This window comes from Notechis scutatus, chromosome Z (genome assembly GCF_049901735.1).
Source record: "Notechis scutatus isolate UNSWTSFEM ecotype Mainland chromosome Z, rNotScu1.2, whole genome shotgun sequence".
Lineage (NCBI taxonomy): Eukaryota > Metazoa > Chordata > Lepidosauria > Squamata > Elapidae > Notechis > Notechis scutatus.
The window spans coordinates 52,162,047-52,177,122 of NC_142025.1; the positions used below are offsets into that span (position 1 = coordinate 52,162,047).

At 34.4% G+C, this 15,076-nt stretch overlaps 1 protein-coding gene across 7 annotated transcripts in view; it reads right to left on the minus strand.

Annotated features, from left to right (window-relative positions):
* Positions 1-4,285: 4,285 nt before the first annotated feature.
* Positions 4,286-15,076, minus strand: part of PEX1 (peroxisomal biogenesis factor 1) — a 33,256-nt gene continuing 22,465 nt past the window's right edge. For all 7 annotated transcript variants that reach the window (XM_087946066.1, XM_087946063.1, XM_087946067.1 and 4 more), the window contains 6 exons: positions 14,464-14,567; positions 13,325-13,501; positions 12,048-12,278; positions 10,350-10,553; positions 9,083-9,213; positions 4,286-4,624 (listed from right to left, as the gene is read on the minus strand). In XM_087946066.1, coding sequence (XP_087802192.1) covers positions 4,543-4,624; positions 9,083-9,213; positions 10,350-10,553; positions 12,048-12,278; positions 13,325-13,501; positions 14,464-14,567 — 929 coding nt within the window. In that variant the 3' untranslated portion in view covers positions 4,286-4,542. The remainder of the gene's footprint in view (positions 4,625-9,082; positions 9,214-10,349; positions 10,554-12,047; positions 12,279-13,324; positions 13,502-14,463; positions 14,568-15,076) is intronic.

Here is a 15,076-nt window from a genome sequence, read left to right on the forward strand (position 1 = left end):
GAATGGTTTAATGGGAAATTTACATATGCATGCAATTTTGAATCCAGCATGCATGCAATTTTATATTACATTATAACACTTCGTTGATGCTATCTATTTTGTGTTTTTATACTATTGTATTACATATTCATGGAAACAGTTTCTATGTGTACAGCACACCCACATAATGATATTGTAAACAAATCAAAATTGCATTATTGCCTGATTTTATCATTATTAGAACAGTCTAGGTAATAATTATTGATAGTTCCAAATATTCCATGAGCAGCGTTATTGAATCACTAGGCTAAATAAAGCAATTTTATTGAATCACATCTAAAGTTTCTTAAGTTCAACCAACACTAATCCTTTCCAGTTTGAGCTAGTTGACTTGGTTTTGGAAACTGGCCAAGCTCAACATAGCTAGTGTAAACAGATATCTATCTTGCATGATGTTCATTAGTTACATAACTGAGTAGGAAAAATAATTCCCATAGGAGTAGGGAAAGTATACTTAGCCTTCTGTCCTTGAAGAATACTAGGTTAGGAGTGATAAGAAGACATGAAAATAGGGAACACTATAGAATAAAATAAGGAATTATTTGCAGTGAATAATTTTTTATAAGCAATTAAAATTTTTCAAGACTTGCTCTTATTTGCTACTGAAAAAAAAAGTGGTTTATAGCTTAGATTGGATATCTCAAAGGTGCTTTTTTCAGAAAGCAATTGGATTGGAAGAATTAGTTCTGTCCTTTTGAAGAAAAGTATCTTTGAGACAACTATGAGCTGGATCACTGACAATTTCCAGATATCTAGATTACAGACTTTAATATAATCTGATCAGAGAAGCGGGTTAGTCTGAAATCTAAAATCCTTTAAGAACTACTGAACTAGAGAACAAAAAGTCCATCTTTCTATGGAATTGAATTTGCATGCTTTCTAGCAATAAGGAGTTTCAATTTAACCAGCAAATCAGCTAAATATCTAACAATCTGATGTCATTGCAAAATATCCAACAACTATAACCTTAAAAGCATTAAGACTATCACTTGGTAAGTTTGAAAATATGTATGCAGTTACTATGATTTTTTGTTTTGTCTTAAAAAACATTTATTACATGGTCTTCCAGTATGAGTCATGCTTGACTGAAGACATTTGTAATGAGCAGAGACAATGATTGCAGTGAAGAACCAGCAAGTAGACAGGTCCTTCGAATTTCTTCAGAAAAGGAGAGATCAGAAGATCATCCATGAGTACTGATCCTGCAGGAGCCGTGGGAGACAACATTTTTTATCTCAGCAGTGGCTAAGCCTTTCATAAGGATGCTAGCTCTATACTCGTGCTTCGCTACGAAATTATGTGTCAGGCTTAGTTTTTTGAGAGGAAATAAGGAAAATAAAATTTTATCTCTACCTTCCAGTATCCATCGGTATTCACCTGGCTAGCATCCTGTCAGTGTGTGTGAGTTGAGGGCTATTTGGAAACTGAAACAGTATTTGCTGTGTGAGCAAGGAGACAGCAAGGAGTGGCTTAGCTCAACTATTCTGTACTAAAGCTGCTTGGTGCTCTGAAACTGAACTCTGCTTGTGTTCTGCATTTGAAACAGATTTCAGGTGGGGAGGGAGAGTAGAACTCTTTAGCATCAGAGCGTGTTAATATAGGAAATACTAATACACTGATGGTCATTTTGAAAAATCCTTTCTTAGTGAGCACCTAGAAGTCAAGAGGAACATAAGTGCCAAATTTCAAGTTTGTAGGCTTTATGGTTCTAGAGATGTTGTGATGATGGCGTGAGTAGTAGTTCGCTTTTATATATATAGATTAAGCAGCCAAATTCACTTCCTAATTACATTCAGAAATGTTTAATTTAATCACTTTATGGATATTAGAGATCTTCAAAACATCTGAGCTTCTAAAGTATAAAAAATTAAAAGTAGATTTAAGCATTAATAGTAATACACACTATATAATAATACACAATTGCAAAAAGCATTTTTTTATTTAAAAAAAATGTTAAGAGATTGGAGACCAGAAAAAAAATGCAGTTTTAGCTATTTTGCTATAAAATTTGAAAAATGAATATAAAATTAAATAATATACTTGAGGGAACTAACTGAAATGGAACTAAACCCATATTACTGAGACTTGAGAAAGTTTACAGATGAAAACTAGAGGGAATTAAACATTCAGGCAGTTAAAATGACTAATTTGGAAATAATATTTTCTTTAACTGAAACAATTTATTGAAATATGAATCTTGGAAATGACAAAGATTTTAACTGATAAACTTTTAGGAAATGACAAAAACTTCAAAAAAATTATCTGACAGTGTTTGAAGGCATGGAAAACAAATCAAGAAAAAGATCTGAATATAGAATAGCTGTGACAAGAAATAGTAAACTAATTTTTGAGAAAAATTAATGGCTAGCATGGAAAGGTTATTCATGGTCAGTTGGATAGGTCAAGTGAGGAGAGCATAGGCCATTAGATCAGTGAAAGGATAAGCTAGCATGTCAGCGTCTAGTGACTGAAATGAATACTGAGAAAATGAATTTAGGGTTTGTCCTATCACATGAGCAGTGTGTGAGATACAGGGATTTAGTCATAGAATGCTGACCTGCTGGTTACATCAGATACAGACGTTGTTGTGCATAAATAATTGGCTCCAGGCTTGAAATAAGATACTGACTCAAATTTACATCCTGTGAAGGTTCAGTGTCAAAAGTAATGCTGATACCACTAGCATTCTTTGGGAAATTTTCTGAAAGCTAAATATAGCGTGTGTACATTTTGATGCAAGATTTATGAAATAAAAACCAAATAGTTTTTAAAACTTTATTAACAATTAAGAATTTACAATATTGCAGAGTATACATAGAAGCAAAAACATTTAATTTTATTTAATTATATTATCTAGAAACATGGAACTGGGTGGTAGAAAATTACTATGCACTGTTGTTTGAACTAAATGATAGGTAAATCATCTTACGTATTTACTTTGTGGCAGCCAGCTTTTTCATATAGATATATTGAAATCCTTTCCTGTTGTCTACAGCCTTACTACTACTTATTTGGCTATAGCCAATTAAAAAAAACCTATTAATTTTTTATGTTTGAAGGTGCCCTTTAGATTGTAATAAATCACATCCTTGCATGGAGACACAGGGGACCATGCAACTGTGCAGCTAGCTGACCCCATAAGAAGTCTTCCCACTGTTTTTGAAATTTTTGATAATTTTTTTGAAATTTTATGTTATGTAATTTTAAGCATTTTAAAACTTAAATTAATTTTAACATTTATTGTTAATTTATGCTGTATATATATTACATTGATTACATTGTACACTGCCCAGAACGGGGATTTTTTTCATGGAGTTCATTTGTATCTGTGCTTTCATGTATCATTTTCCAAGTTCCCTTATCCCTATTTACCACTCGATTTCATTGAGGGCCGCATCAGGGTTGTGTTTGACCTTGGGGGGCTGGAGTGGGAGTGGCCAGGTTGGGTGTGGCCAGCTTGATGTCACTCGTGTCGGGGGCACTGGTGGTGGCCCGAGCAGTCTGCCAGTGAAAACTGGCTCCCAAGCTCTGTTTTCAGCTGCAACGGCTTCCTGAAACCCTCTGCCAGTGAAAATGGAGCTTGCATGTGGCCCTCCCAAGCTCCATTTTCACTGGCAGAGGCACCGTGGGCCAGTTCTTCACTGTTTCCAGGATGGTCCCATGGTCCAGATCTAAGCACCCTGTGGGCTGCATCCAGCCCGAGGGCCTTGAGTTTGATATCCCTGCTTTAGATTCTCAAACTACATTAAGAGTATGTTATCACTCTTTACTTTGATTCATTCCAATATGTTTTCTTCAGATTTTCTTCTCCAGTTAATCTGGGCTACCAACATAGTGTAACTGCTTTCATTCAAAGTGGCTGATACTTTTGATACATACCAATTATTCCCTGATGGGAGCATTAAATTTATTTTCATTTTAAAAATAAAATTGCCAGCAAGTTCTGTTGGATGCTTCACTCTTAGATGCCTCAGTTTTTCAGCAGATATTGGAATATGAAGTTTTCTATTACAATCATTTGCCCTCACCCTCTATAAAATAGGGTGAGTTGATTTAAAAAGCTATTGCTTAGAATATTTTTTAAAATATTGATAATTAAGCTTTCACTTTTCTTTAAATGCAATAAGTTATTCAAAACAGACTGGCAGTTGTTAAATTGCTGAATTTTATTTCTGAAAGAGCAAGAGACTAACTAACAAGAATGCCAATCCCCTCAAGAAAAAAAAAGTGCATACAAAATAAAGGTAATATCTCAAAAAGTTTTAATATAGTTTTCAGCAAAACATACCTTGAAAATTAAAATGATGCAAAATAATCATGAAATAATTAGTTAAATGTCCTTATCATATTAATAGTAACAGACTATTGATAGGTAAAATTTAACATAAACAAATGTTTTTGCAATATTAAGAGTAACATAGACTATTCATAGATACAATTTAGCAAATAAACGCTTTGCTAGAAAATTATTAGTAAACATGATTACTATTTCTTTAACAGAAGTTAAGCTAATGTTACTTTTTGTCCTGGTTTGACAATTGCTCCACTGGATTCTTTTCTCTTTGGATTTTGAAAATTTTCATAGCTTGAAAAAGAATGAAAAGAAAAGAAAGAAAACAGGAGCATATTAGTACCAAGAAAATGTCGTATAAGGCAGTAGTGGGATTCAAATTTTTTTACTACCGGTTCTGTGGGCGTGGCTTGATGGTCGTGGCAGGGGAAGGATACTGTAAAATTTCCAGTCAGAGGTGGTATTTGCTGGTTCTCTGAACTACTCAAAATTTCTGCTACCGGTTCTCCAGAACTGGTCAGAACCTGCTGAATACCACCTCTGGTATGAGATAAATATTCGGGTTAAACCCATTCCAAGGAAATTTTTTAATAATTAATTTAGCATAATTTTTTGAAAGTCATAAAAATGTTTCTACTATTTTTTTCCAGCCTCTACTGAAAAAAAAACAGAATAGATTTAAAATACTTAATTATAGTTAATATTAAAATGTAAATAATTAATACAAATTTGAATAATAATCAAAATTATTGTAAGTTACAAAGAAAAGGGCTGATATTTTAAAAGCTAGAATATTATATAAATGGTTCCTGTCCTATGATTGGAAATTCCGGCAGATTTCCCTAAGACTATCTATAACCCATACTCAAAGTTTTGATGGTCCCTGTAGTCATATTGTCATATTTTGGGTACATGGCAAGTGGCCCACATTTGACGACTACCTGTATGATAGTGATACAATGATCTGTCATTGCTAAATTGAAGCTTTGAATGAAAGGGACCAAGGCCCTACTCACAGGAATAGGAGAAGCAGAGTCTGGGTCCAAGCTTGTCTATGGTTTTACTCATAATCCCAGCTTCAAAGGCAGGGGTGGGTTTCTACCGGTTCTGTCCACCTCTGTAGAACCAGTAGCTCTGAAGAGCAGCAGGCATAGAACCGGTTCTATGTCTGCTGATGTTTTTGCCCATCCGCCCACCCGGGCTGTTACCTGATCTTTATTTCCTGATTTTTCAACTTCAGCTGCCGAACGAGGCACAGGTGCAGTTAAAAAAGCAGGAAGAGGGCTGTTTCAAAGGCTGCTTCTCTGCACACAGCATGCTGATGACGATTTACAGGCACGTGCAGCGTGCAGGGAAGCACATCATAAATCACTGAACCTTGTAAATCCCGAACTGGTAGTTAACCATGTCGTATCCCACCCCTGTTCAAAGGGGATTCAAAAGAGTCCAGAACTGAAGAAGCTGCCTATGTGAAATCATTAATATTTAAGAGCCCATCTGAGCAGTGGTTTGCCTCTCATAGGTGTGCTGAGCTTATGCAGAGTATCAATCAGAACATTCCAGCATTCAGAGTTACTACTATACAGGCACTAAGCAACTAAGCAGCTGATTATTAAGGCACATAATATGAAGAATGAGTTACTGAATAGTCTGCTTTGATTTTTTTATGCATGTAAAGAACTATTGAGATGAACCTGTAGAGTGAGAAAAACTTAATTTTAAGATTAATTTTAACCTTGGGAAGGAAGGAAGAAATACAAACCATCTCTGCCTTAATTCTCTTTAGCTTTCAAGATTGTGTTACTATAACTTACATTAATAAAGAACAGAGCATTCTGTGAAGATTGTTCCCTGATCTGCTGTACCTGTCATATTCTGATATTACAGAGAAATAATCAGCAAGCTGTCTTCTAACTTGATGGATTTTCCAGGATTTCAGTATAATTGAAATCCTGACACGGGATTGGCTCCTAGCAGACAGCATATGGTCACTTACATGGAATATCTTAATGGAGTAGCTAGATACCCTGCTACTGATTTGGAGACAGGGCAATTTAATTTCTGGTTAAAGGATTCTGACATAGAAAGGGACTGTCATATATGAACATATTATTCATGTTTTGTATATCTTGGTAGGTAATAAAGGATCAATAATATCCTACAGTAAGTTTATCAGTCAAGAAATGGAAGTGCAACACATCTGATGATCCTCCAATTCTATGCATGGTATCTATCTTATCTAATCCTAAAGTACCCACCAGTGCCCTGGAAAGCAAAGCCAACAGATTTAAGCAAAACAACACCGGAGAATAAAAAGCAGCAGCAAAGAAGAAAGTGGAAGAAAGCAGCTTTGGAGACAGTTTACTGAATAATTGGTGGAGTAAATTGCAGCATCAAAATGAACAAGTTACTGGTTGGGAAGTTTTCACGTGATAGGAAGTGGTGACAAAGTTGTTAGTATCAACTGGTTAGAGGAAGATAAGACTATTAGGGACAAAGCACTGCAAATACCCACTGGGATGGTGCCATCTTTAAGAATAAAGGACCTGTTATGCATCCATTGAAGAAAAAAAACATTTCACAGATGCAGATAGTAGAAGACTTAACAGAACCAATGCAAATCACAGAAAATAGTAATCAAGAGCAGTTGATATCCAGTTTTGGGGGCTATGATAACACTACTAGTCAAAAACTTGAAAGGCTATCGCCAGAAGAAAGCCAAGTCCTGTTCTCTGCATCTCCTCACCCGCCAAGAGTACAGGAATAATATGTTTAAACTATAGGGAAGCAGATTCAATTTGAATCTTAACAGCAAGGGTAGAATGTAACCAAAAGCTTAGACTGGTAAAAGACTTCTGTTCTCTAGATTGACCCAGAACATAGATAGGCATACTTCCTGGATGCTTCAACTGGATTCCTGTACTAAGCAGGGGACTAGACCTCATAGATTAAATGGACTTTTCAGTTGTATAGACTCTAGTTTCACAGAATCAAAATGTTTACAGCTCAGATATCTGTAGATCCTTTCCCTAGTACTAATAGCATTTATAGGAGTGTGTGGGCATCTTTAATCTAACTTGCATACAAACAGATGAGATTGGAAGTACTGTTGCAAGTACTCTTCTTTTATAGATTACCAAGCATGTCAATATTTTGAGCTTCTTAAATTGTAAGGCTTGAGAATAAAGAGAATATGAAATAGTGCTATTTAACATGCATGATTAAAAACAAATTTCAAATTCTACATTTCAATTTTGGAAGTAGACTTAAAAATCTTAAATGATTATTTGTATTTTATTTGTATATTAAAACTAATATAAATACTTAAAAAACTGAGTAAATAACACTGATTTGATCGAATCAATGGCCATGTATTTGTTGCATTTTACTATCACTGGGATCCAAAACGTTAAGAGCAATGGAGTGAAATTATTTCATATATATTCATCTAATACTTATGAGAATATTCCTGAGGATGGACTTTGCTGAAACTTAAGTAGATGATCATATCAATTTAATTAAGATCAGGGGTGGGATTCAAAAATTTTAACAACTGGTTCTGTGGGTGTGGCTAAGTTGGTGGGTGTGGCTTGGTGGTCATATTATTGGCTGGGCATGACCAACTCAATATCACTCACACTGAGGCACGCATCTCCTCGTCTGGCCTTTCATGACTGTGGGGATGCTGCAACGTCGTAAGTGTGAAAAACAGTCATATGTCACTTTTTTCAGTGCCATTGTAACTTTGAATGGTCACTCCACACAAGCAAAGTACCAGCAAAGGAGGGGAACAATAACTCCAGAGAAGTTCCTGAGACAGGAAGTCTAGTCCTGCCAAGAATGTAATAAGGGTTAACAGAGAGGCAGTTTCTGTAAGCAATACCAGAATGTTCCCTTCCTGTCTTCCTTACAGGATTAGGCCAGTAATTTCTTCTAACAACCAGTTCTCTGAACTGCTTAGAGTGTTAACAACCGGTTCTAGTGAATAGGTGCGAACTTGTAGTATCCCACCCCTGGTTAAGATACATTGACAGTGCTATACAATCAGAACCATGAACCAAACAAGTATTGGTATCAGAACAAACAAAAGTTTGCAAATGAACAACAGTTAACAAGGTATAAAAGGCTGTGTGATGTCTGGTCATTAATACAGTGCCACTAGACTAGAGCACTCCCTAGTCAATTTTGGAGGCCCTAAGCAAAAAGATGAAATACAAAGTCCACGTGTAATAAAAAAAGAAAAAAATCCCAAGGGCAAAAATAAAGCAATGCAAGTTGTGGAATATAGCCAAAGATGACTGAAGGTACAGATCATCTTAATGACAAATGTTAAGAAAGAAAACATTCTTTGTAGTTCTGGTACTCTGAGAGTAAAAGAGAACACAATGAGAACATCTTTTCAATGGGTACACAGGAGAAACTAATAGGAAGATTGCTCCCTTGCCTAGATCCTTTGAAACATCCTAATCAAATGTTGCACAAAACACAAAATCTACATGTATAATAAACAGTGATCATAGGGAAATTAATCTATGCCACCATATAATCAATTTTACAGAATGAAAAGCTGCACCACTCATAGGTGTATGTCCTTGCACGTTATGTACTGTATATGACTGCATGTTTTTTCTATGAATTTTAAGATCCTTAAATATGTTTCTGATATTTTTGAAATAAACTAAATTAACTAGTTTTCCAGAATTTTTATAGACAACATTAAAAGAATAGTTCATATATTCCTCAGATACTTACAGTTCAGCAAACCTCTTCCAGTTTTCTTGACTAATGGAAGGCTTTGTACTTTCAAGAGCAGCCATTAAATGAATCTGAGTAATATTTAAAGTTCTCTTGGCTATTGATGACATGCAGGTAGTGCCTTCCTCCTGGAAAATAAATTAAGGAAAAATATTTTAACGTGTTAAAAATGTAAAATTTAAACATATTTTAAAGGACTACATTTTAAAATCTCTGATAATGATAGCTGAGCTTGGAGATTCTACTAAACATGGTTTTAAGACAGAGTATGGTATTATTTTCCAAATTTTACAGTCAAATCCAGATTTATAGCAAGCTGAGGTGAGATTACACAATACTCCCTCCAAACATTTCTGAGAATTCTTTGACATGATGACCTGGTATGACAGGCTAGTTGTTGACAAACCACATAGTTATGAAGTAACTCCTGCGCAATAGCCAGCTTGCCCATCTTTTCAAATTAGTGTTGCCAATCCTGGAGAAAATATATGCTTGTGATACATTGGCACGTGTATACATAATATGTATATATATCTGCCAAGAGCTACCCTTATCTCCTTTCCCAAAAGCAGGATGAATACAAAAAAATACTAGTTAAAATTAAAAAGGAATTCTTAGAGTCAATGACAATTCTTTGTGACTTCATAAATAATCCATGTTTTCCCTTGGCAACAATGAAATAACATGGAATAAATGTGAAATTCCCAATATCTGATTCAGTTATTAACCAGATACAATCTTGCATAGTTGTCAGTGTCAGCTAGGTGATGTCAATTAATTAAAATATTAATTTTCTCTCTTCATTCTCATATAGCCATACAAATACACTCTTCCTCATTTCAGCAGAGATAAAGAAAAGACACCTAGATTGATATAGGATATATAGAAAGATGTTGTACAGGGAAAGAAAAAGTACTGAAGAAAAACAAAGGTGCAAATAATTTGATCCAGAAGAAAAGAAAAAAAAAGTCACATTTACCAAAAGACAGACAATTCCTCCTCCCAATTTTGCAACTTTGTGCAACAGCCTTTTCTGTTCTAATTCCTATTGGGTCAATACAGTACAGTAATTTGAATCTTATGAGTAATAAATGCTCAATCATAAATGCATGTTTTAATGTCTGAATTAGGACAACATGTTTATAAATGGAAGCTGTGAAAACAATAGTTTAGGCCATGGTTTTGCTGTAATTGCAGACTCTAAGTTAGTAACACCATATCGAAAAATACTACTCTGAGAAGAAAATTATAGTTTTTCTCATACTCCATTCATGCTTTTGTAGTTCGCTTTTATGGCACTGATTTCTGCCCTGAGTTGTTCTATTTGTTCTTGATTACATTCTTGGAAACCTTCCTGTAAAGTTGTTCTTAAGGTTAAGGCTGGAGGCTGAGAAGATACTAAATCCTTCAGAGTTATGCTGGTTAATTCATGGTTTATGGAGTTTGATCCTGAAAAACACTGAGAACTCTATGGAGAGAAGAAGGGGAAACATAAAAAGAGTTAACAATTCACTTAAGTTATTAATATCTCAATAAAAGTTTTACCATAATGAATATTCAATAAGATAAGCTTCAGGGAATGTTTTATCCAACTACTAATTTTAAGCAAAATAATTAAAACATAAATATGTATATTTAAATTACTTTGCAGGAAATAGTTAAGGAAGAAATGTAAATCTTGAACATTTAGTGCCTGAATGTTCTATTTTCCAAAACATTCCATTCTTTTCCCAGAGTGTACTAATCTGGCCATTCTGAGGTTAGGCTTGTCTCATTCCAGGATGAATCTTCCAGAAGAGGTTTGCAATGTTCTGATGTGGCTTGGCACTAGAATACTACAGACCACCTCCTATTTACTGAAAAGTAGTGAAAGAAAAGACCCAGGATCAGCTGAATTTGCAAATTGTAGGATAGGAAACAGGAACATTCTGAGATTGGATAATTTGAGCATAATCAGAAATATCACGGAATGGGTTAGGACAAAAAGAATAGGGAAAACAGGGAAAGAAAAGAAGAAACAACTCACTTTCTTAATTTCTCACCACTTTGCACAAAAGATAAAGCAGCTGTTGTTGATCAAACAGAACAACTTACAGTTATTTCTTCCATGAAAAGAAATAAAAGTGTTGGACAGAACTATGGGGTGGCTAGAAAAGACTGTTGATCAAGATTTTTAAAATTACTTAAAAGTCTATAATGAAATGTATTTGTATTAGTATCTCTGCATTTAAAGGTGTTAATATTATTAATGGGGATCATAATATCACATTGTCTACTAGTTTGGAATAAATTTGTATCATATGCATAATGGTATCCACATTTTTATCACAGTTTTGTATAGAGTTTCCCCCCCTATTTTTGTTGTGTAGCACAAGCATCTAGGAAAAGATCAATCCTAATTTTATTTCAGTGGTCATCAACCTTTCTGGTTCTATAGATGAGCAGTGGCAATGGTGGTGAGGAAGGGATGGTTTTGTGCATATGCCTGCTACTTGTGCAAATGGAGTTCCACATGCTCACCCGCTGTTTCCATGGCCCGATTCCCAGCAGGCCACGGCCTGGGGGATGGGGACCCCTGTATGTTCTATATCTGAACCACTGTTCTATGTTACAGCATTATTCAGCCAATGATTCAGGGAAACAGTTTTCTTTTTTGAAATGAAGTAGAAGCAAAAGAAGCTAAAGGGGAAAAGTGCAAATACAAAAAGGTCCACTGATTTTTAAAGTATGCATCAATGCAAAGTATCCCATCAATGCAAAATGTTGAGTGGAATACAAAATTCTTTGAACAAGTACTGATCCAGAGAAGCAAACTCAAATTTCCTTTTGCTGATTTTATATGTATGGAATTATTTTTATTTATTTTACCACTCCAGAAAAGAAATCTGAATTTTAAAAAATCAATGGTATGATTTTTAAATCACCGGGGAAACAAGAAATTAAGCAAAGTGGAAAAGTTTACCATTTCTGAAGCAGTTCCATTGCCAAGTTCAGATTCATAGGAACTGCCAAAGTAAAGGCGGTAGATGTTAGATCTTGGGTCCTCAGGAAGCAGGTCACACAGTTCAAGGGAAGTTAATGATTGCTCCAAGCCTCCTTCTCCATCTCTGGCAGAATCATCTGATCCACTACTTTGGTTTAAGAAAACCATTGAAGATAGACTAAGATCACTATCTGAGCTGGAACCTACCTCCTGAGGAGAAAATAAATAAAATTAGAATCTCTTAAAATATATGATCTCCTCCCTAAGAAATGATGGTCTACTCCCTCCCTTCTAGGCTTTGGACTAAGGTGATAAAATATTCTATCTATCTACCTATCCACCATCCATCCATCCATCCATCCATCACATTTATATAGCCACTTATCTGATACCAAATGCAGGTACCTCCCAACTAAGAATTAAATCAATATCCATAATAAATCATAAAAATCATATGAATTTCTTTTTGGTTCAAAATGTTTGCTTATCAAAGCAAATTACTCAGAATCAAGAACTTGGATAAGCAGCAAAACATTTCAAAGCAACAAGAAAAGAAATGTTTAATAGATAAGCTGGCAAGATACATATTTGCATATTTGAAATGACTAATGAAAGAAAGCGTTAAAATCAAGAAATCCTGTTGTTAAATAAAATAAATAAAAGAACAGAAATATACATCAGTAAAAAAGCACATATTCACTGTATAATATGTAATCAGCAGTATATTCTATATAATGACCCAAACCCCAAACCTCCATTGGCCATCTTGCCTGTTTTGAATTCCTTGTGGACACTACTGTATGTGGTCAACCCCAGAAAGGAAGGAAAATATATCTCAATCAAAGAATACAATCACATTGCATTATCATTGAAAAGTTTTACATTTTGCTGCAGAATAATAAATTCTACAACTTTACAGCCAGCATATTTTCAGAGCTTTAAGTGATGGAACAATATTCAATACCAAAATAGATATGACCAAAGCTTTTAAATCATTGGAATTTCATAGAAATGTGGGTGAAATTTGTTTTTCAAAGCCAAAAGTTTTTAATATTCACCTCGACTTCATAACTATTTTACAGTGCAGCGAAGTCAAAATAATATTTTGGAAATATTAAGAATGTAAAATATGTTCTTAAGTAAGATATTTTAAACGCTCCAGCTACTAACTATCTGAGATTTTCCCAACCATTGCCTCATTTTAGAAATTATAAACCAAAGGCTAAGGAAATTCTTTTACATTTCAGTATACTTACGTGGGGCAAAGTTGAGTTCAAGTTAGCATGCACTGCTTCTAATTGGGCATTGTATAATAAAGCTTTTAAATCTGCCCCAGTGAAATGCTCAGTTTTTGCTGCCAAATACTGAAAATCCACATCATGTTGCAAAGGGAGAGAATGACTCAGAGCTTTTAAAATCTCATATCGGGACACCTTTAGAAAATTATAAGAAACTTTGTTATTAAAAGAATGGATTCTTATCCTTAGAAACTCTTTGTCAACCAGGAAAGGGGACTCTGCTGAAATGAAGGTAGCACACAGAAAGATATAGGAAATAAATGACCTATTCTGTAGAGTAAATACATTTTCATTATTTTTTCTTAACTGAAAGCTTACCTAGATCTAAATAAAAATGATTAATCTTTATCTTTAAAATTCTGAAAAAATATAACATTCTCTCTGATGACTACATCCCCAATGTCATTTACAGAAATAAAACATTTAGTGAATGAAATTAAATATAATGTCTTTTTATTCACAAACAGATATTCTACTGCAGCCTTTCAGTTTTTGTCAATATTGCCCTATGATACATTGTATTAAAGATGATAGGTAAGAATATTTGTACAGTACTGTTATTTTTAAACACACTATAGGATAAAAGAACACACCATGGCCTATTCTGAGCCTAATTCAACTGAAAAGATCAGGTATAGATCTGGAAATCAAAATGTTTCAAATATAATTAGTTTAATATTAAGAGTATGGTGTTGTGCCAGTGACAATTTAGGAATAATTTAAATGTGTTCAGAAGATCTTGGAGAAAATGGAAAATTTCAGTTAAAATATTTAATAGTATGGCTTAATTTTTGAACACTATTTAAAACTATGAGTTTCTACAAATGGAAGAAGCTGCTGCATAGGGTTATAATGACCTGTCAAGCTGCCTGCTTGATATCTGAGATGGTAATAAAATCAGTAGACTTGGAGGTCATAATTATGTAATACCTGGTCTGACTTCATGCTTACAACAGGTTAAGAGAAGAACATACTATCACTGATTTCATGCAATACTAGTGATTGTCAGGAAATACGTTTCATTCTGCCTTTTTATTTTACAGAGGAAAACAAGCTTTGCCTAATGTAACATCTGGCATTGTATTTTATTTCTTTACCTGATCAGGAGGCGGACAGTATAGACACTTATCCAATCGACCGGGTCTCAAAAGAGCAGGGTCAATCAAATCAGGACGACTAGTGGCTGCTAGAATATAAACTCCTAAAATCAAATTAAGAATATTTGTTACTAAAAATCTGCCAATCATCTTTCTGAAAGTATCAGACATGAGAATGTAATAATAACTGTTTGTTTGTTTTTTTTACTTATTTTGATACTTTGCTTAATTATATATTTTAATTGTTATATTTGATTTCTGATATGCCATACTCTCACACTCTGCCTATTTTTGTGTGAAAAGTTTGATCATGGCTATTCCTCTGAAAGTTGATCAGACTAATCAGATTCTGATAAAGGTTTATTTCCCACCCTACAGTCATATCATCCAAATTAATGGTGGCTGGGATTTCTTTGAATCTATGTATTAGGTTTCATCTCCCAATTCCCAAATTCAGTAGTAATAATTGCCAGTGACTATAGAATATTTAGAATTAGAATTATTTATTAGAATTAGAATTATTAGAATTAGATTTTTTTATTGGCCAAGTGTGATTAGACACACAATGAATTTGTCACTGGTGCATAAGCTCTCAGTGTACATTCAGCAATAG